This window comes from Emys orbicularis, chromosome 1 (assembly GCF_028017835.1).
Source record: "Emys orbicularis isolate rEmyOrb1 chromosome 1, rEmyOrb1.hap1, whole genome shotgun sequence".
NCBI lineage: Eukaryota > Metazoa > Chordata > Testudines > Emydidae > Emys > Emys orbicularis.
In genome coordinates, this window is record NC_088683.1 from 204,751,245 (window position 1) to 204,771,227 (window position 19,983).

The following is a 19,983-nucleotide window of genomic DNA, read 5'->3' on the forward strand; positions in this document are numbered from 1 at the left end:
GTCCCCACTAAAGCGCGTGAATTCGGTGGAGTGCGTCCACAGTACCGAGGCTAGCATCGAATGTCGGAGTGGTGCACTGTGGGTAGCTATTCCAAAGTTCCCGCAGTCCCCGCCGCCCATTGGAATTCTGGGTTAAGATCCCAGTGCATGATGGGGCAAAAACATTCTTGCAGGCTGTTTCTGGGTGTGTGTCGTCACTCGCTCCTCCCTCCGTGAAAGCTACGGCAGATGCCATACTGCCAGCAGACGGTGCAGTACGGTGTACCGCTTGTCTCCTGGTACTATTAATCCACCTCGCATGTCCTCTCGTCTATCTACTCTTTTATCTAACCATTTCCCACCTTTTTTTGGCCATTGTGAACTGAGCCGCACAGCTTCCGCCACAAACTCTGCTCTCCCACTCTTGCAGCTCTAGTGAGCTTCGTGCCTCTGTGAAAGCTACAGAAGACAACCATTTTCCGCCTTTTATTGGCCATCTTGAACTGAACAGCTCTCCTACGTTTCGCGCCCTTTTTCCAGGATTACCCGAGCATGGAGCCTGCTCAGATCTCCACTGCAGTTTTGACCATTGTAAATACCTCGCGCATTATCCAGCAGTATGTGCAGTACCTGCAAAACCGGGCGAAGAAGCGACAACAGCGCGATTACTATACTGATGAGGACATGGACACAGACGTTCCTAGAAGCACAGCATGTGGCGATTGGGAGATCATGGTGGCGTTGGGCCAGGTTCATGCTGTGGAACGCTGATTCTGGGCCCGGGAAACAAGCACAAACTGGTGGGACCGCATAGTGTTGCATGTCTTGGATGATTCCCAGTGGCTGCAAAACTTTTGTATGCATAGGGCCACTTTCATGGAACTTTGTGCTTCAGGACAGGGGACAGCAAGTCACAAAGACCCCAAAATGAGAGCAGCCCGCACAGTTGAGAAGCGAGTGGCCATAGCACTGTGGAAGCTTGCAACACCCGACAGCTACCGGTCAGTTGGGAATCCGTTTGGAGTAGGCAAATCTACTGTGGGGGCTGCTGTGCTGCAAGTAGCCAACGCAATCATTGACCAGCTGCTATCAAGGGTAGTGACTTTGGGAAATGTGCAGACCATTGTGGATGGCTTTAATGCGCTGGGGTTCCCTAACTGCGGCGGGGCGATAGACGGAACGCATATCCCTTTCTTTGCCCCGGCACACCGGGGCGGCCAGTACATAAACCGCAAGGGATACTTTTCCATAGTGCTGCAAGCACTGGTGGATCACAACAGAGTTTCACCAACATCAACGTGGGGTGACCGGGAAAGGTGCATGGCGCTCGCATCTTCAGAAACTCTGGTGTGTTTGAACAGCCGCAGGAAGGGACTTACTTCCCAGACCAGAAAATTACTGTTGGGGATGTTGAAATGCCTATAGTTATCCTCGGGGACCCAGCCTACCCCTTTAAAGCCATGGCTCATGAAGCCGTACACAGGCACCCTGGGCAGTAGTAAGGAGCAGTTCAACTATAGGCTGAGCAAGTGCAGAATGGTGGTAGAATGTGCTTTTGGACGTTTGAAAGCGCGCTAGTGCAGTTTACTGACTCGGTTAGATCTCAGCACAACCAATATTCCAATTGTAATTGCTGCTTGTTGTGTGCTCCACAATATCTGTGAGAGTAAGGGGGAGACGTTTATGGCGGGGTGGGTGGTTGAGGCAACTCGCCTGGCGGCCAATTTCACACAGCCAGACAACAGGGCGATTAGAAGAGCACAGCAGGGTGCACTGTGCATCAGAGAAGCTTTGAAAGCCAGTTTCATGACTGGCCAGGGTACAGTGTGACAGTTGTTTGTTTCTCTTGAAGCTACCTGCTCTATCTATCTATCTATCTATCTATCTATCTATCTATCTATCTATCTATCTATCTATCTATCTATCTAATAGTGTGTGTGTGTGTAATATATATATATATATATATAAAAAACTGTTCTTTATTATTTGTTGCACAACACATTGAGAGAAATCAGAAGTTAGACTGGGGTGGGGTAGTATTGGGTTAGTGGGGTGGTGGAGGAGGAGGGAAGGATAAGTCCAGAAACCAAATCAAAAGTTCGCATATGCCAGCTTTCTGGTGCTTGGGCGATCCTCTGGGGTTCAGTGTGTGGGTCCCCGTAGCCTCCCCCTAGTGTTCTTGGGCGTCTGGGTGAGGAGGCTATGGAACTTGGGGAGGAGGGAGGGCGGTTATACAGGGGCTGCAGCGGCAGTCTGTGGTCTTGCTGCCTTTCCCGCATTAGATCCACCACATAGCGCAGCATGTCAGTTTGCTCCCCCATGAGCTTGACCATAGCGTCCTGCCTGCTCTCATTGCGTGCGTCCCTCCTCTCTTCGTGTTCCTGTAATGCTTTACGGGACTCCACAATTGTTTGCCTCCACGCATTCAGCTGGGCCCTATCAGTGCGGGAGGACTGCATGAGCTTGTCGAACATGTCGTCCCGAGTTCGTTTTTTCCGCCTTCTAATCTGGACCAGCCTCTGGGACGGAGTAGATAGGTGCTGCGTTGAAACATTTGCACGTGTGGGAGGAGAAAAGGGGAGGGGGTAGTATTTTAAAAGATACATTTCAGAGAACAAAGGGGACGCTCTCAGTGAAACAGGCAATTCATAGTACACTGCACATGTTCTTTCTGTACAAGTTAGCATTTTGCCTCTTGTACTGAAGTGCCTGCCACTTTGGTGTGAGTAAGCCATCACACACAGCCAGGCAACAGAATTCAGCTTGCAGGCAGCCATGGTAAGCCCTAGGGGTACGCGAGGGTCTGCTTCTTCCGCATTCATTTCAATGCTTTCAAACTGCCGGGCCACCTTTCCCATAGCAAGCAATGCCTGGTGGGTTTGCCATATAAAAGGAGGGCCTGCGGGCTCTCTGGGATGATCGCTTCACACAACCCCCTCCTTACCCCCCTCCTCCCACCGCTCTGATGAGGCTCTGAGCAGGGATGAGCCCTTTAAACTAAACGCGAACAGCCCAGCGTGGCTGGGTTTCTCCTCAGCCACCCACCGTGTGGCTCTGATCAGGCTCTCACTCACCAGAAGTACCTTCTCCAGGGTCATGGTCCGGGAGCCCGCCTTGGGAGTGGGGGGAGGCTATTGGCTCCAGCATTAAGAATAGTTCCTGGCTAGGGGGGAAAACAGATTCCCCACTTACCGCCTTTGCATTGTCCTACTCCTCCTCTTCGTCCTCCAATGACTCATCCTCCTCACTCCGTGCAACTCCCCCCTTGCAAGTGTCCCCAGACAGTGGTGGGGTAGTGGTGGCGTCACCCCCCATAATTGCATGCAGCTCACTGTAGAAGCGGCATGTATGGGGCTGTGACCCAGATCGCCCATTCGCCTCCCTGGCTTTTTGGTACGCTTGCCTGAGCTCCTTGATTTTTGTACGACACTGCTCTGTGTCCCTGGAGTAGCCTCTTTCCGTCATGGCTCTGGAGACTTTAGCGTACGTATTTGCGTTGATTTTTTTGGAATGTAGTTCTGCCATAACAGATTCTTCTCCCCAACATACGATGAGATCCAGTAACTCCTGTTTGGACCATGCTGGAGCTCGTCTGCGAATCCGAGACTGCGTGATCTCTTGTGATGGTGGACTCTGCATGGTCGCCTGTGATGGTGGACTGTGCTGATGGTCACCTGTGCTGATGGTGACCAAACAGGAAATTAAATTCAAAAGTTCCCGGGGCTTTTCCTGCCCACCTGGCTAGTGCATCGAAGTTGAGTGTGTTGTCCAGAGTGGTCACAAGGGAGCATTCTGGGATAGCTCCCGGAGGCCAATGATGTCGAATTGTGTCCACAATACCTTTAACCCGGGATTGCGATCTCGATTTAAGTGCTACTCCACTTGCCGGGGTGGAGTACAGAAATCGGATTAAAGAGCTCTTTAAATAGAAAAAACGGTTTGGTGGTGTGGACGGATTCATTTTTTTTCCGAATTAACTCTGCTAATTTCGAAATAACCGACTAGTGTAGACCAGGCCTAATAAACCTTCTGTTTTACAATGCTGGCTGAGAGTCACTGCTGACTGGGAAGTGGGGGTGAATGGCCCTTTGGAGGCATGTAAGGCTTCCCTGGGTGTCCCATCTAGGTGGACCCAGTGTGGGGAGCTCATGGTGTGAACGGGGGGTGCTGAATGTTCTGAGTTTGCAAATATAGCCCTTTCTGGAATCTCCCATTTATTTGGGAGGTTGTGGCAAAATAACTCAGCTATACCTAGAGTGTTCAGATTTCCTTGATTCCAGGTTTTAGGCCTGAGCATAGCATAGAAATTACTCTAGTGGTTGTTTGTTTAATTAAAAAAAAAAAAAAAAAAATTCAGCTTTGGTTATTCTTAATCAGGTTCCTTATGTCTTCCTTTTTTTTTTATTAAGCAGTTGATCCCTGTGAAGTGTGGTGCAGTAAGCCAGTTCATGTACTGAAAGACTATTGTGATGTGATTAAAATCTACATTGTTTGGCCGTTTCTATTTAAACTTGAGAATGAAACTGATTTCAGGTAAGCATTTATTTATTCATATTGGTTAATCTTGTCCTTTACATTTTTGTTTTTATTTTAATGCTTCAATCTGGCCATGAGCAAAGTTGGCTATAACTGGGCCATACCAAATTTACGGTCCATTTTGGTCAATTTCATGGTCAGATGATTTTAAAAAATCAGCTCTTTAAATCTGAAATTTCACGATGTCATAATTGTAAGGGTCCTGACCCGAAAAGGAGTTGTGGGAGGGTCGCAAGGTTGTTGTAGGAGGGTTGCGATACTACTCCCCTACTTCTTCACAGCTGCTGGTGGCGGCGCTGTCTTCAGAGCTGGGTGGCCAGAGAGCAACGGCTGCTGGACGGGAGCCCAGCTCTGAAGGCAGAACCACTGCCACCAGCAGCGCAGAAGTAAGGATGGCATGGTATGGTTTTGCCACCCTTACTTCTGCTCTGCTGCCTTCAGAGCTGGGCCCTTGGCCAGCAGCTGCCACTCTCAAGCTGTCCAGCTCTGAAGGCAGCAGCACAGAAGTAAGGGTGGTATGGTATTGCCACCCTTACTTCCACCCTTCTGCTGGCCAGGCGCTGCCTTCAGAGCTGGATGTCTGGCCAACAATCTCCACTCTCCAGCCTCCCAGCTCTGAAGGCAGCGCAGAAGTAAAGGTGGCAATACTGCAATCCCCCTAAAATAACCTTATGACTTCCCCCCTCCCCGACCCACAACCCACTTTTGTATCAGGACCCCCAGTTTCAGAAACACTGGTCTCCCCCTTGAAATCTGTATAGTATAGAGTAAAAATACACACAAGACCAGATGTCACAATCTGTGACACGTTTTTCATGGTCGTGAATTTGGTAGGGCCCTAGCTATAACTGAAGAGACTTTAGATTCTGAATATCAGGGATAAACTCTTCAAAAATGACAGGTTTCAGAGTAGCAGCCGTGTTAGTCTGTATCCGCAAAAATAACAGGAGTACTTGTGGCACCTTAGAGACTAACAAATTTATTAGAGCATAAGCTTTCGTGGGCTACAACCCACTTCTTCGGATGCATATAGAGTGAACCATATATTGAGGAGATATATATACACACACATACAGAGAGCATGAACAGGTGGGAGTTGTCTTACCAACTCTGAGAGGCCAATTAAGTAAGAGAAAAAAAAAAAACTTTTGAAGTGATAATCAAGATGGTTCAGTACAGACAGTTTGATAAGAAGCAAGTGTGAAAATACTTACAAGGGGAGATAGATTCAATGTTTGTAATGGCTCAGCCATTCCCAATCCCTATTTAGCCCTGAGTTGATTGTGTCTAGTTTGCATATCAATTCCAGCTCAGCAGTCTCTCGTTGGAGTCTGTTTTTGAAGTTTTTCTGTTTTAAGATAGCCACCCGCAGGTCTGTCAAAGAATGGCCAGACAGGTTAAAGTGTTCTCCCACTGGTTTTTGAGTATTATGATTCCTGATGTCAGATTTGTGTCCATTAATTCTTTTGCGTAGAGACTGTCCGGTTTGGCCAATGTACATGGCAGAGGGGCATTGCTGGCACATGATGGCATATATCACATTGGTAGATGTGCAGGTGAACGAGCCACTGATGGTATAGCTGATGTGATTAGGCCCTATGATGGTGTCACTTGAATAGATATGTGGACAGAGTTGGCATCGGGCTTTGTTACAAGGATAGGTTCCTGGGTCAGTGTTTTTGTTCAGTGATGTGTGGTTGCTGGTGAGTATTTGCTTTAGGTTGGGGGGTTGTCTGTAAGCGAGGACAGGTCTGTCTCCCAAGATCTGTGAGAGTAAAGGATCATCTTTCAGGATAGGTTGTAGATCTCTGATGATGCGCTGGAGAGGTTTTAGTTGGGGGCTGAAGGTGACAGCTAGTGGTGTTCTGTTATTTTCTTTGTTGGCCCTGTCTTGTAGGAGGTGACTTCTGGGTACTCGTCTGGCTCTGTCAATCTGTTTTTTCACTTCAGCAGGTGGGTATTGTAGTTTTAAGAATGCTTGATAGAGATCTTGTAGGTGCTTGTCTCTATCTGAGGGATTGGAGCAAATGCGGTTATATCTTAGAGCTTGGCTGTAGACAATGGATCGTGTGGTGTGTCCTGGATGGAAGCTGGAGGCATGTAGGTAAGTGTAGCGGTCAGTAGGTTTCCGGTACAGGGTGGTATTTATGTGACCATCGCTTATTAGCACAGTAGTGTCCAGGAAATGGACCGCTTGTGTGGATTGATCTAGGCTGAGGTTGATGGTGGGATGGAAATTATTGAAATCATGGTGGAATTCCTCAAGGGCTTCTTTTCCATGGGTCCAGATGATGAAGATGTCATCAATGTAGCGCAAGTAGAGTAGGGGCGTTAGGGGACGAGAGCTAAGGAAGCGTTGTTCTAAGTCAGCCATAAAAATGTTGGCATACTGCGGGGCCATGCGGGTACCCATAGCAGTGCCGCTGACTTGATGGTATATATTGTCCCCAAATGTGAAATAGTTGTGGGTGAGGACAAAGTCACAGAGTTCAGCCACTAGGTTAGCTGTGACATTATCGGGGATACTGTTCCTGATAGCTTGTAGTCCATCTGTGTGTGGAATATTGGTGTAGAGGGCTTCTACGTCCATAGTGGCCAGGATGGTGTTTTCTGGAAGATCACCGATGGATTCTAGTTTCCTCAGGAAGTCAGTAGTATCTCGAAGATAGCTAGGAGTGCTGGTAGCGTAGGGTCTGAGGAGAGAGTCCACATAACCAGACAAGCCTGATGTTAGGGTGCCAATGCCTGAGATGATGGGGCGTCCAGGATTTCCAGGTTTATGGATCTTGGGTAGCAAATAGAATGTCCCTGGTCGGGGTTCTAGGCATGTGTCTGTACAGATTTGTTCCTTTGCTTTGTCAGGGAGTTTTTTTAGCAGATGGTGTAGTTTCTTTAGGTAATCCTCAGTGGGATCAGAGGATAATGGCCTGTAGAACGTGGTGTTAGAGAGCTGTCTAGCAGCCTCTTGGTCATATTCCAATTTATTCATGATGACGACAGCACCTCCTTTGTCAGCCTTTTTGATAATGATGTCAGGGTTGTTTCTGAGGCTGTAGATGGCGTTGTGTTCAGCATGGCTGAGGTTATGGGGCAAGTGATGTTGCTTATCCACAATTTCAGCCTTTGCACGTTGACGGAAGCAATCTATGTAGAAATCCAGTCTGTTGTTTCGACCGTCCGGAGGAGTCCACGCAGAATCCTTTTGTTTGTAGTGCTGGTAGGGGGGATTCTGTGGGTTAGTATGCTGTTCAGAGGTATGTTGGAAATATTCTTTGAGTCGGAGACGTCGAAAGTAGGATTCTAGGTCACCGCAGAACTGTATCATGTTCGTGGGTCTGGAGGGACAAAAGGAGAGGCCCCGAGATAGGACAGACTCTTCTGCTGGGCTAAGAGTATAGCTGGAAAGGTTAACAATATTGCTGGGTGGGTTAAGGGAACTACTGTTGTGGCTCCTTGTGGCATGTAGCAGTTTAGATAGTTTAGTGTCCTTTTTCCTTTGTAGAGAGGCAAAGGAACCATCTTGATTATCACTTCAAAAGTTTTTTTTTTCTCTTACTTAATTGGCCTCTCAGAGTTGGTAAGACAACTCCCACCTGTTCATGCTCTCTGTATGTGTGTGTATATATATCTCCTCAATATATGGTTCACTCTATATGCATCCGAAGAAGTGGGTTGTAGCCCACGAAAGCTTATGCTCTAATAAATTTGTTAGTCTCTAAGGTGCCACAAGTACTCCTGTTATTTCTTCAAAAATGGATGCCTATATTTAAACATCCAAATCATTGCCCTGGTTTTTTGAAAGTGCTAAGAACCCAGCAGCTACAATTGATTTCCCATTTTGAAGAGATTGCTCTAAGTTTCTAAACACTGTCTTCTTTAGATCTGACTGACTTTAATATTAATAGCTAAGGCTATATAATAGGACAAAAATTACTTTTCTAAAAAAAATGTTTTCATTTAAGCGATTCCTTCTCTTATGAGCTAAGTTTGGAGAAACTCGGGGATATTGAGGTTCTGGAAGACGTGCTTGATTTGGCTAAGAAAGTTGTGGTAAGTGGTGTTCTATAACTTACGTTTTCGAATTTGTTAGAGTGCTTAATTAGCACCTTGCCATGATACAGATCTTGATTTATATGTTAAATTAGAACAAGGCAGTTGTTTCTGCTAGGGTGAATAAATATGTTGACAGCCAGTTGGGTTGCACTATGAGTTACTGTTCTTGTAAGGGAAGTACAATGATTCAGTGATGTCTGCAAGAAAACTGGCTCCAGGGGCTTGATTGGAGCATGGATCATCTTTTTGTTACATGTTTGTACAGTGGATAGCACAGCATTCCCTGATCCATGATTGCAGTACAGACAGTAGAACCACGTCAGTGAGGTGAGAGGTCCTCCTACAGAGTGAAATAAAGTTGCTTTTTCACTCCTCTTTTGCTCAGTAACAGTTTGCTGTTTGAATCTTGCTGCTGCTGCTGCTAGTCTGGTCCAAAACAACCATGTACTGATAGGAGACGCCAAACAAAGGAGAGAGGGAAGCAGCAAAGAAAACTGAGGGTTGTGGGCGAGTGTGCAAATGATGAACCAAATATTTTAGTGAAAAGCAACAGAGGGTCCTGTGGCACCTTTAAGACTAACAGAAGTATTGAGAGCATAAGCTTTCGTGGGTAAGAACCTCACTTCTTCAGATGCAAGTCTTGCATCTGAAGAAGTGAGGTTCTTACCCACGAAAGCTTATGCTCTCAATACTTCTGTTAGTCTCAAAGGTGCCACAGGACCCTCTGTTGCTTTTTACAGATTCAGACTAACACGGCTACCCCTCTGATACTTGACACCAAATATTTTAGTGTGTGTTTGGTGTGGTGTTCTAAATGGAGGTATTGCACAGTTTTTACTTTGAAAATTGTGATCAATGGAAGATTGGTTGTGTGCATCCCAAAACTGCATCTTGATGGTCCACTCTGCCGTTACATGACTTCATAATAAATAGTGCAGTGGTTCTCAACCAGGGGTACGTGTACCCCTTGGGTGCACAGAGGTCTTCCAGGGGGTATGTCAACTCATCAAGATATTTGCCTAGTTTTACAACAGGCTACATAAAAACCACTAGCAAATTCAGTACAAACTAAAATTTCCTACAGATAATGACTTCTTTACACTGCTTTATATACTATACCACTGAACTGTAAGTACAATATTTATATTCCAAATTGATTTATTTTATAATTATATGATAATGAGAAAGTAAGCAGTTTTTCAGTAATAGTGTGCTTGTGACACTTCTTTGGATTTTGATATCTGATTTTATAAGCAAGCACTTTTTAAGTGAGGTGAAATTTGGGGTACGTAAGACAAATCAACCTCCTGAAAGGTACAGTAGTCCAGAAAGGTTGAGAACCACCGTACTAGTGGGTCGCACACTTTGTTGCTTCTGTCTGAGCACGTTGCCCTTACAGGGCATCCTTGCATCCTAGGCTATGGCTACACTACGCAGCTTTTAGCAACACGGTGTGCTGCTATAGCCACGCCGCTAAAAGCTGCGCAGTGTAGCTGCTGTTTGTTGGCAGGAGAGAGCTCTCTTGACGGTAAAAAAACTTCCATCCCCCACCAGCAGCAGCAGCAGCTTTGTCTGCAGGAGAGTGCTCCTTCTGATAAGGAGCTGTTCACACTAGTGCTTCTCGGTAAAACTTTTTTGTCGTATGGGGGTGTGGTGGTGTTTTTTGTTTTTTTTTTCTTTTTAACACCCCTGAACGACAAGTTTTGCTGACGAAGTGCCAGTGTAGACATACCCCTGGTATTCCCTCCAACAAGCTTCCTGTGTGCCAGCCTCCTATTTTCTTTCTCCCCACTGTCCTTTCACCCCACTATTCTTATTTTTTGTCTTTCTGTCTGGGAAATAAGTTATTTTGGATATCAACATTGTACTGTATTGGGAGGATCAGCAAAGCTGAGATAGAGGGGATATTGTTACAAGGTAAGGTGTTAATGGCTGCCATCAACCGGTTCTTTGAAGCTGCTGGCTCTCCTAATCGGTTTCCTCTTTTTCCCCTTTCTTTTTTTTTTCCTTCTGATTTTCACCAAAATCAGTATGATTCTACTCACTGTTGCCTAGAACATTCCCTGAAATTTTTGAATGGATCAGATGTACCATTCAAACGTTATCGCATTACAGACAGAGAAATGCCGTTGAGTGAACAGCCTCACTTTGCTTTTGGTTGGGTGAAAAGTCTGATTTCTTTTTTTGTTTTTTTTTTTTTTTCCCCAGAACAATCCATTTTTTATCAGTGGCATATTGAGTATTGGTACTCGAATAGAAAATGTAAGTTATTTTGACTTTAAAAAAAAGAAACAAAAACCTCCTGTAAATACAAATAAGGCTTTTCCATCTGTCCCCAGTATTTCTTGTCTACATATAAACAAGGTACATGGGTATATAACAGCTAGAGCCCTTGATGGTATAATAGGTTGCATTTTCTTAGAAGTCTCCCAGTTCTGAAGTTTTGGTGCATGGATGTACTTTTTCTTCTGCATGTCACTTTCTCTTAACCTACACAGATGGCATAAACTGGAAAGTTACTTTAACGTTAAAAAAAGAAATTTGCTTTGTAGTTTGCCATTTTGAAGACCATATCGTAGCCACTTTTAATAGTGGGAGAAATAAATCAGGCACAGTTATAACTTGTTACTGGATAATTCACTACTTATATTTTTATTTAATTTAAATGGCATTTTGTCTTGATGGACATGCATTTAATAGTAAATAAAATAATAATCTAAATTCACAAAATCTGTTTTAAAAACACACGGATAGAACATACCAGCCAACAAACATTCTGCACTCAACCCCACTCGTTTAGAAAAAGCTTTGGAACATGCTTTGATGGTCCTCCAACTCAGGCTCTTTTGGACACGGGAGAATTATATTTCAGAGTCAAGGGCTTTTCACTTGCAACACCCTGCTTGAGGAATGTCCGTTCTCATGTCAGCTGTTGTCTCAGTTTGGGTTGAAGCACAAATACATAGGTGGGTGTAGTAGAGTCCTCAGTTGGCTTGAGTGGCTTAGTGGTTAGCGTCCACTCAGTCATGGGGTAGTGGTAGGGGAACCTGTGCCCACCCACTCCACCAGGCTCTGACCCAGGGCCCTATGAGGGTCAGCAGTGTTAATAGACCCTCCTGAGGTACCCTCTCTGGGTTGCTTCCTACCACTGCACCTTCTGCTTCTGGTTCCAGATAAAGGAAAATAAAAACATAACATAAGAATGGCCGTACTGGGTCAGACCAAAGGTCCATCTAGCCCAGTATCCTGTCTACTGACAGTGGCCAATGCCAGGTGCCCCAGAGGGAGTGAACCTAACAGGTAATGATCAAGTGATCTCTCTCCTCCCATCCATCTCCACCCTCTGATAGACAGAGGCTAGGGATACCATTCCTTACCCATCCTGGCTAATAGCCATTAATGGACTTAACCTCCATGAATTTATCCAGTTCTCTTTTAAACTCTGTTATAGTCCTAGCCTTCACAACCTCCTCAGGCAAGGAGTTCCACAAGTTGACTGTGCGCTGTGTGAAGAAGAACTTCCTTTTATTTGTTTTAAACCTGCTGCCAATTAATTTCATTTGGTGGCCCCTAGTTCTTGTATTATGGGAACAAGTAAATAACTTTTCCTTATTTACTTTCTCCACATCACTCATGATTTTATATACCTCTATCATATCCCCCCTTAGTCTCCTTTTTTCCAAAAAGAAAAGCAAACCGCGTGAGCTGGGCTTAGGGTGACCAGATGTCCCGATTTTATAGGGACAGTCCCGATTTTTGGGACTTTTTCTTATATAGGTTCCTATTACCCCCCACCCCCGTCCCGATTTTTCACATTTGCTGTCTGGTCACCCTAGCTGGGCTCAGCATATAGTCCTGTACTTCAGGGATGCTTCTCTAGCCCATTTTGGGTGGAGTTGGTGGAGTAGTTCTGTACTCCTCTCCAGCTTTCTGAGCGGGCTTTGCTCCCTTTTCAACCATGTTGCCAGTTGGAGCATGTTCTGCAGGGTTAGAGGGGCAGGGCTAGCTGGGCCCAGGACTGTCCTTTAACCCCTTACATTCCAGTGTGGGGTTTGTATACCCCACCACAGTGGGTCACCAAGAAAAATGCTAAATAGATCAAAGCCTACAATTGAATGATACCCATAAGTTAATTGAAAGCCACTGCAGTTGAAAAGAAGCTTGTGCTGCATTTGGGGAAACCCAGATAAGTAAGCAGATTGTCTCATTTTACATTAACTGAAGTTTCCAAATGGTCTTCAACAGGAACACTCATTCTGTTGAAAAGTAGCTTGCAGGATGATGCAGACTCTTAAAAGTGATCACCAAAATAAGCCTTCTGCAGAAACACCTTAACAATTTTGTATTGTGCGTTCTAAAGGTAACTCAAAATTTATGATGCTACAGTGACAAAATACAAAATTTAAGTTGGTAGGTGTAAATCAATATTTACTTGATTTCTTCGGTGGAGTGATTTTAAATGATTGAATAGTGCGTTACAAATATTCTAAAAAAATCCTGCAATACTTGGATTCAAGTACACTAGTACTGATAATTAATCTGTCAAAAAGAGAAGTTAGGGGAAAGCAGGGTGAATACAAATCAGTGATTTTTTTTTTAAACAATTTTTTAAATTTAAATTAAATACATTTTAAAAAATAAAACTTTTGAATTAGTTTTCATATTTCACATTTATCTTAAGGCCTAAGCTTACTGTAATCTATTAAAACAATTTAAATAAAAAAAGAGTACATTTGCCCAACTTTTAAAGAAAGTTAGACCACTTAACTGGTGGAAGTCACTTTTGAAGCATTGGAACCAGTTTTTGACAGCAGTAGCCTCTTCTATAGGTACAGAGAGAATATTTTCTTATTTTTTCATTTTATTTAACTAGTTCAGTTTAGTGACTAGTTCATTCAAAGTTAAGAAACCAGTTGGGAAGTTGCTAATGCAGGAAAGCTTGTTTTCCTCTTCCAACTTGAATAAAAACTAGGTGTGAGAAGGTGAGTCTACTAGTTCTAAAATGTTGAAGGACAATGGTGACCAGAAACAATCAGTTCAATTCACTAACTAGAGATAGTACTTTGTTTTGTCAATGTTAGTTTTAAATGCAAACCATGTTTTGATAAACAGTTTCTTAGATATCCAGCACATTTGAGGTAGTTTACTCCTGGAAGTATTCTGTGCCAAAAAATTTTCACACAATATTTTAAAATTTTGCAAAATTCAACATATTTTATTTGTCAAAATAACACAATATAATCATGCTCCCATTATCAGCCTGGGGCTGTCAGTGGGAGCCTCAGCCCCCTGTGCCAGGCACGTGCAGGAATCCTGGGGGGGAAATCACAAATTCAGTGTGAAAGTAAAATTCTGCAGGGAACACAGAATTCTGGCAGGACTAGTAGTTTTATTTAACTGTTTAAAAAAAATAAAAATGTGTGCATTTTTAATTGAAATTTTTCATTGACATGGAATCTGACACATCACAAGTAAATTATATAGTAAGTAAGAAATGCATCATTCACTGTTTTGTAATGTAATAAATGTAAATTAAAAGGTATATAATTGCTTACGTTTGTATACAATGTATCCTTCTGGTTAGCACAAAGAAGCATGAAATATAGTATAAAGTCTATACTGAATTGCAAATCAATGTGTTTTTATGGTTACTAATTGTAGAGAATCAACTTTCCCTTAAGGGCAAAAACTAAGAAGTACAAATACAATGCAAGACTAAAATCGATGATTTAAATCAGTTTCTTGCTTACTGATTTAAATTATTAAAATTGGTGAGTTACGTTGCTTTGATTTAAATTAACCCACCTTTTGGGAAAGGATTGTATCCTTTTTTTTATAAGTTATAAAAAGAGGCGTGGGTGTGATGCTTCTGGAGGCACCAAGAGCTGTGATTCACCTGTTGCCATCTTCCTGCTGCTTGAGGGAGTGTGGCCAGTGCCTGCTGGGTGTCAACTCCCTAACACAACAAAACTGTCAGCAACTCAAGAATTCTAGCCCTACTTTTTCCCTGCAGGTTGACAATGGATGCACCCCAGATCCTGAGTCCCTTTAAAGTGCCCCCCTGTGGTGTCCAGCCCCTGATCACTGGATACCCACAGAAGTACTAGGTTCTCTGTTCCCAAAGGAACACTTCACTAGTTTTACCCTAGACTGTTGCTCCTGTATCAAATGCAGGACTTGAATTCAATGATAATTAAACAAAACAAAATTTATTTCAAGAAACAATAGAGATTCAAATTGAAACAAGTGTGAGTGATGTAAACAAATGGCTACATACAAAGCAAAATCATAAAACGCTAACTAGGGTCTTCACTTACTGTACTTTGGGATGGGAATTAATCTTCTTGCAGCAGTTTGCGAGCTACAAGGAGCCAGAACTCAGGCTATGGCTACACTACAGTTTAAGTTGACGCAAGTTATGTCGCGCAGGGGTGTGAATTAGCCACTCCCCGGAGAGACATAATTTATGCCAACCTAAGCACCTAAGTGTGGGACAGCACTTTGTCAGCAGGAGAGTTTCTCCCACCAACATAGCTGCCACCGCTCATTGGGGATGGATTAATTAAGTTGACTGGAGAGCTCTTTCCACCGTTGGCTTAGAGTGATGGCGCAAACAGAGATGTTGAAATCCCTCATCATGCTGCAGGCAGAATGGCTGTGTGCTTGTGCTGTCCCATGGGGGTCCCCCCCCACCCCACCCCACTGATGCAGAACTGCTTGCCATGCCCTCCCCAAACTCCTCCCACACATTCGTTGCAAGCTCCCAGGCTGTCTTGGTACCCCATTCGCTCCGCACCTTCGGATAGCTTCCAAAATGATAGCTGGACTTAGCACAGCTATAAGAGCCTATACTGCCCTGCACTGTTACCTCCCTTCCCACCAAGCGTTTTGTGTGTTGTTAATTGGTATTTAATAAAAACATACTCTCTGAAAGATGATCATTATTTGTCTGCTTCACATGGTGGTTACTGCTGGAATTAATACACAGTGGCAATTGGATCATTTGCAGACTACAAATTTTGGTCAGGAATCATCAACATTTTCATGGAAGGTGGAAAGTTAACAAAGCAGGCAGGGTGCTGTATAGAAAGACTTATTGCTCGTGCTCATTATCAAAATAGTGCCTCAAAGCTTCCCTGATTCAAATAACCCCCCATTGCACCCTCTCTAATAGCCCTGGTATTTGGCTGCTCAAAATCAGTTGCGCAGGCGATCTGCCTCGGTGCTCCAGCAAGGGGGAAACTGCTCTAGGTTTCTAAACACTGACCGGTAGCAGTCTGGAGTTGCCAGCTTCCACATAGCGATCGCTATACGCTTATCCACCGAGAGGTCAGCTCTCATTTTGGTGTCGTTATGCTGCAGTGCTGGGGCGAGCTCCGCACACAGTTCCAGGAAGGTGGCTTTCTTCTTCTGAAAGGTCTGCAGCCACTGTTCATCATCCCAGACCTGCATAACGATGTGATCCCACCACTCAGTGCTTGTTTCCCAAGCCCAGAAGCGATGGTCCACCGTGTGCAGGTGCTCCATAAATGCCAAAAGTAATCTGGTGTTGTTTCTTTCGATGACCTGTAGCGAGTCAGGCAACTCTGATTCCTATTCAGATTGGGAGTTCATGATATACTACTGCATAACCATCCATGATTTGTTCATAACAGTGACCACAACAGTAGAGAACAGTGCAGGATCCACCCTTTTAGACAGAGATGGTGGGCGCACATTGAAAAATGCTGCAAAATACAGTCGGAAGCCCATGGAATGATGGGATGGGGAAAAAATGCATCATGGGACATTGAGCCCACACCCATGGTGCACTATGATCCACTCTGCCTTCCCACAACTCCTAGCTGCAGAAGGTGGCAAGTAACATAGTGGGATAGCTACTTACAGTGCACTGCTCTCACTGTCTATGCTAGAGCACCAACTGTGTATGCACTCCACCAACAGAAGCAGCGTTGTGCAAATATGCTCAAGCAATGTAATTATAGTGCTTTTAGATAGTCGGAGTAACTTGTGTCCACAAAACTCTAGTGTAGACAAGGCCTCAGTCTTTCATCAAGCACCCCGTTCAACAAGACTCATCTCAGTGAATAGATACAGAATGGCTTTCTCCACCTTGTAATATACTAAAACAGTCTTTTGTCTTTATTCACAAACATGGCCACCCCTTGCTGTCATGTCATTCCTTTTCACTTACAATTAATTTCAGTGTTTATAGTTGCTTTGTTGGTATTCCATTGCCTTTTCTGGGTTGTTGCCGAGGTGGATGATTGAGTAATATGTTACATCATTAGCTAGCCAGAGAGGGGTGACAACTCCCTTCCACTTGAATTGGCCATCACCAAGATGCATTATTTCCTGGGGACTCACTTTCACTTCAAGACCATAAGAGCTTAATTTTCAGTGTAGTGACATTATTCCTTAAATATTTCCCATACGCACATCTCACGATAAGTGAGTGTCGATAAGTTACAAGCTTTTAGTAGAGAAATTGCATATTACCCTTTATAGTGAATGTAGTGAGTTTGTCAGGTCTGAGGAAGGAGCTGCTTGCAAAGAATATTGAGCCATTTGCCAGTTGTCACCAATGGGCCTCGATGTCACAGTGGGCATTTACTGTGCTGAGTAACATTCAGTTCCTTACAAGGAGCAATGATTGGCTGATGACTACAGTCAGGTTGATCCCACATAATGCGGATAATGGTTTTAAAAATTAACATTTGGTTTTATATTGATATACCGGAAGTGTCCTTTCTGGTTTGCTGTCAAACAAGGATTTGAGGAAAGGTTCATAAGTCAGGAGTGGTAATCTGTAGCACCAGTAAAAAGTAACACTGTATGAGAAATGGTACTTATTGAAAGGCATTTGATATGCTACTTTGACTTGATACTGTAATGCTGCCTGCAGTGATTCAAGAGAAGGAGTACTAACCTCAGGGCAGACTGTCAGGAAGCAGAGTACAACCCCCAAATTGGCTGTGAGTTCTATACTAAGGCTATGTCTACATTAGCACTTTTGTCAGCAAAACTATTTTCAGTCAGGGGTGTGGAAAAAAATGAAACCCTGACCGCCATAACTTTCACTGATAAAAGCACCGGTGTGGACAGCACTATGTTGGTGGCAGAGCGTCTCCTGCCAACATAGCTACCGCTGCTCGTTGGGGGTGGTTTAATTATGCTGGCGGGAAAGCTTTCTCCCGCCGGCATAGAGTGGCTATACAGGAGACTTTACAGCGGTGCACTTGAGTGGTACAGTTGTGCTGCTGTAAGGTCTGTAGTGTAGACATAGTCTTAGATTTCATCAACCATTTATCAAGTGTAAATTCCTTAGGCACTATAGGAGCATTAACATGGAGTCACAGTCAGTCCCCTGGGCTGCTCTGAGCTATCTCACCACCCAGGTGAGCGTACTTTTGTGATCAATGGTCCTTTACACCAAGAGAAACAGCAATATTTAAGTTACTCTGAGTCCCAAAAGACCAGTCATTACCCCAGGTCAGTTGCACCTTAAGTCTCACAACAAAGATGATGCTTGCAGCCAATCCTGTAATAAACTATACAAAGATTTATTAAATAGAAAAAAGAAATTTAGAGAATTCTTTACAAGGGTAAAGCAGTAAACATACACAAATGAGTTACAATCTTAAGTTTCAAAAGATAATAGAAGTTTCTATAATCAGCAAGTTCTATGTCCTTTAGCGCTAACTCAGGCTAAGCAGCTGGAGATCTCTTGCTTATGCCTGGAAAAATCTTGTCCCCAGAGTCCAAGCATCAGTTCTTGTTAGGGGTTTCATACCCCTCCTGCCATGTACTGTGAGCTGGAAACTCAACTGATGGGAGGAACCCACTTGCATGACTTGTCACAGGGAGGAGGCCAGAACAACATAAGTCTTTTGTTCTCTTGAGGGTTTGTAGGGAGATTCCAATTGCAGGGTCCCACAATAGTGTGTCGGGTATTGATGGACCTTTCCTTTTGGGAAAGGCATAACACTTTCTGTTGAAGATGAGCCCCTCAGTAATTAAGGTCTCTCTCCTATCTGGTGATATACACAGTCACAGAGGTTCACAATGTAACTGCTGAAATATTACCTTACAATATTGGATACAATATTATAAATGATATTAATGCATGCAGCAATTCATAAGCATTCAATGAAGTCTAAACACATTCGTAGAATTGTTAAAATAGATATTAGAATTATAACACAGGTTGGCCAGACTGATTCCGGTTATGTAATTTGTCAGTGTCTAATTGAGACATGGGGACCTTGGTATGAGCGGGCACCTGATCTGCCAGCATCACTGGCATGTCACATCTAACCTAGCTAGAGCAAAAAACCTATTCCAAAGTTGTCCTTGTGCCAGATTTTTAAATCTAGTTTTAGCCTGACCTTTTCTGGCCTTTGTGGTGCATAAAATGAGATGGCTGTTATAATTTGTGAAAATGCAAGCTAACTTAGTGTTGGTTCTCTTTGACCATATATTTATGCATAGAAATAACATGTCAGGTTTCTGAAATAAACTAAAAATACCTTTCCTGAATTCTGTGGGTTGTGGAATAGATATGAAGTATTTGACCTATGCTCTTCTATTTTTTCCAGGCAACACCCTCAACATTTGCCCTTGCACCTTATTCGTCAGACTGTTACACAACATTGCTGCTATACTATCCATATTTGTTAAATTTTTTACTTTATATTGTGTTGCCAGTAATTTAGGTTATTCCATATAAGAAAAACTGAGTACAGTTGCTAACTTTCTCTAATTTCTACCCTTTATTTGAAATAGAGAGTTTTTGATGTTGGGGCTGCCCTTGCCTGGGTGAAATGTACAGGCGAGTTCAGTGTTCTACAGAAATTAGAAGAACTTGGAGATTACTGTTGGCCTCCTTTAGAAGCTTTCTTTGCTAAATGTAAGTATAATCATTGTGACGGGTATGCAATTTCCTGCAATATTCTGGATGAACATTATTAAATTGGGCTACACCTTATTGAATTAAATTTTAAATATCATAGGATCTCATTATTAAAAATGCAAATGTTTGTGGGATTGTATGTAAGCTGTGTAGGAGACCTGACTAATGTAACCCTTGGGAAGTATTGAGCTTCAAAGGACTATTTTAGAAAATGGGCTAAGACAGGAATGAATTGATAGTTGTGCAGGTTTCCTAGGAGGTATTTGGGAGGAGAGGAATGCAAATGCACATCTCTGGACCTGATCTTTTCAAACTTTCCTTTGGCGACAAGACCTTTGACTATCAATTACCTATTCCCAGGATCAAAAGTCCCAAACAGTATGGAGGAGTAATTTGCAGATTCATGGGGGTGTTTTTTTCTGAGCCAAGGCAATTACGAACTTGTGATCATGAGGGGGGAACAAAACCTTGGTGAGGCTTGAAGGACTGCTCACCAGCCAGAG

General features: G+C 43.6%; 1 protein-coding gene across 1 annotated transcript in view; it reads left to right on the forward strand.

Moving 5' to 3' along the window:
• Positions 1-19,983, forward strand: part of TTC3 (tetratricopeptide repeat domain 3) — a 166,588-nt gene that overhangs the window by 31,696 nt on the left and 114,909 nt on the right. Inside the window, exons 4-7 of the mRNA XM_065414830.1 lie at positions 4,389-4,512; positions 8,478-8,565; positions 10,777-10,830; positions 19,354-19,477. Coding sequence (XP_065270902.1) covers positions 4,389-4,512; positions 8,478-8,565; positions 10,777-10,830; positions 19,354-19,477 — 390 coding nt within the window. The remainder of the gene's footprint in view (positions 1-4,388; positions 4,513-8,477; positions 8,566-10,776; positions 10,831-19,353; positions 19,478-19,983) is intronic.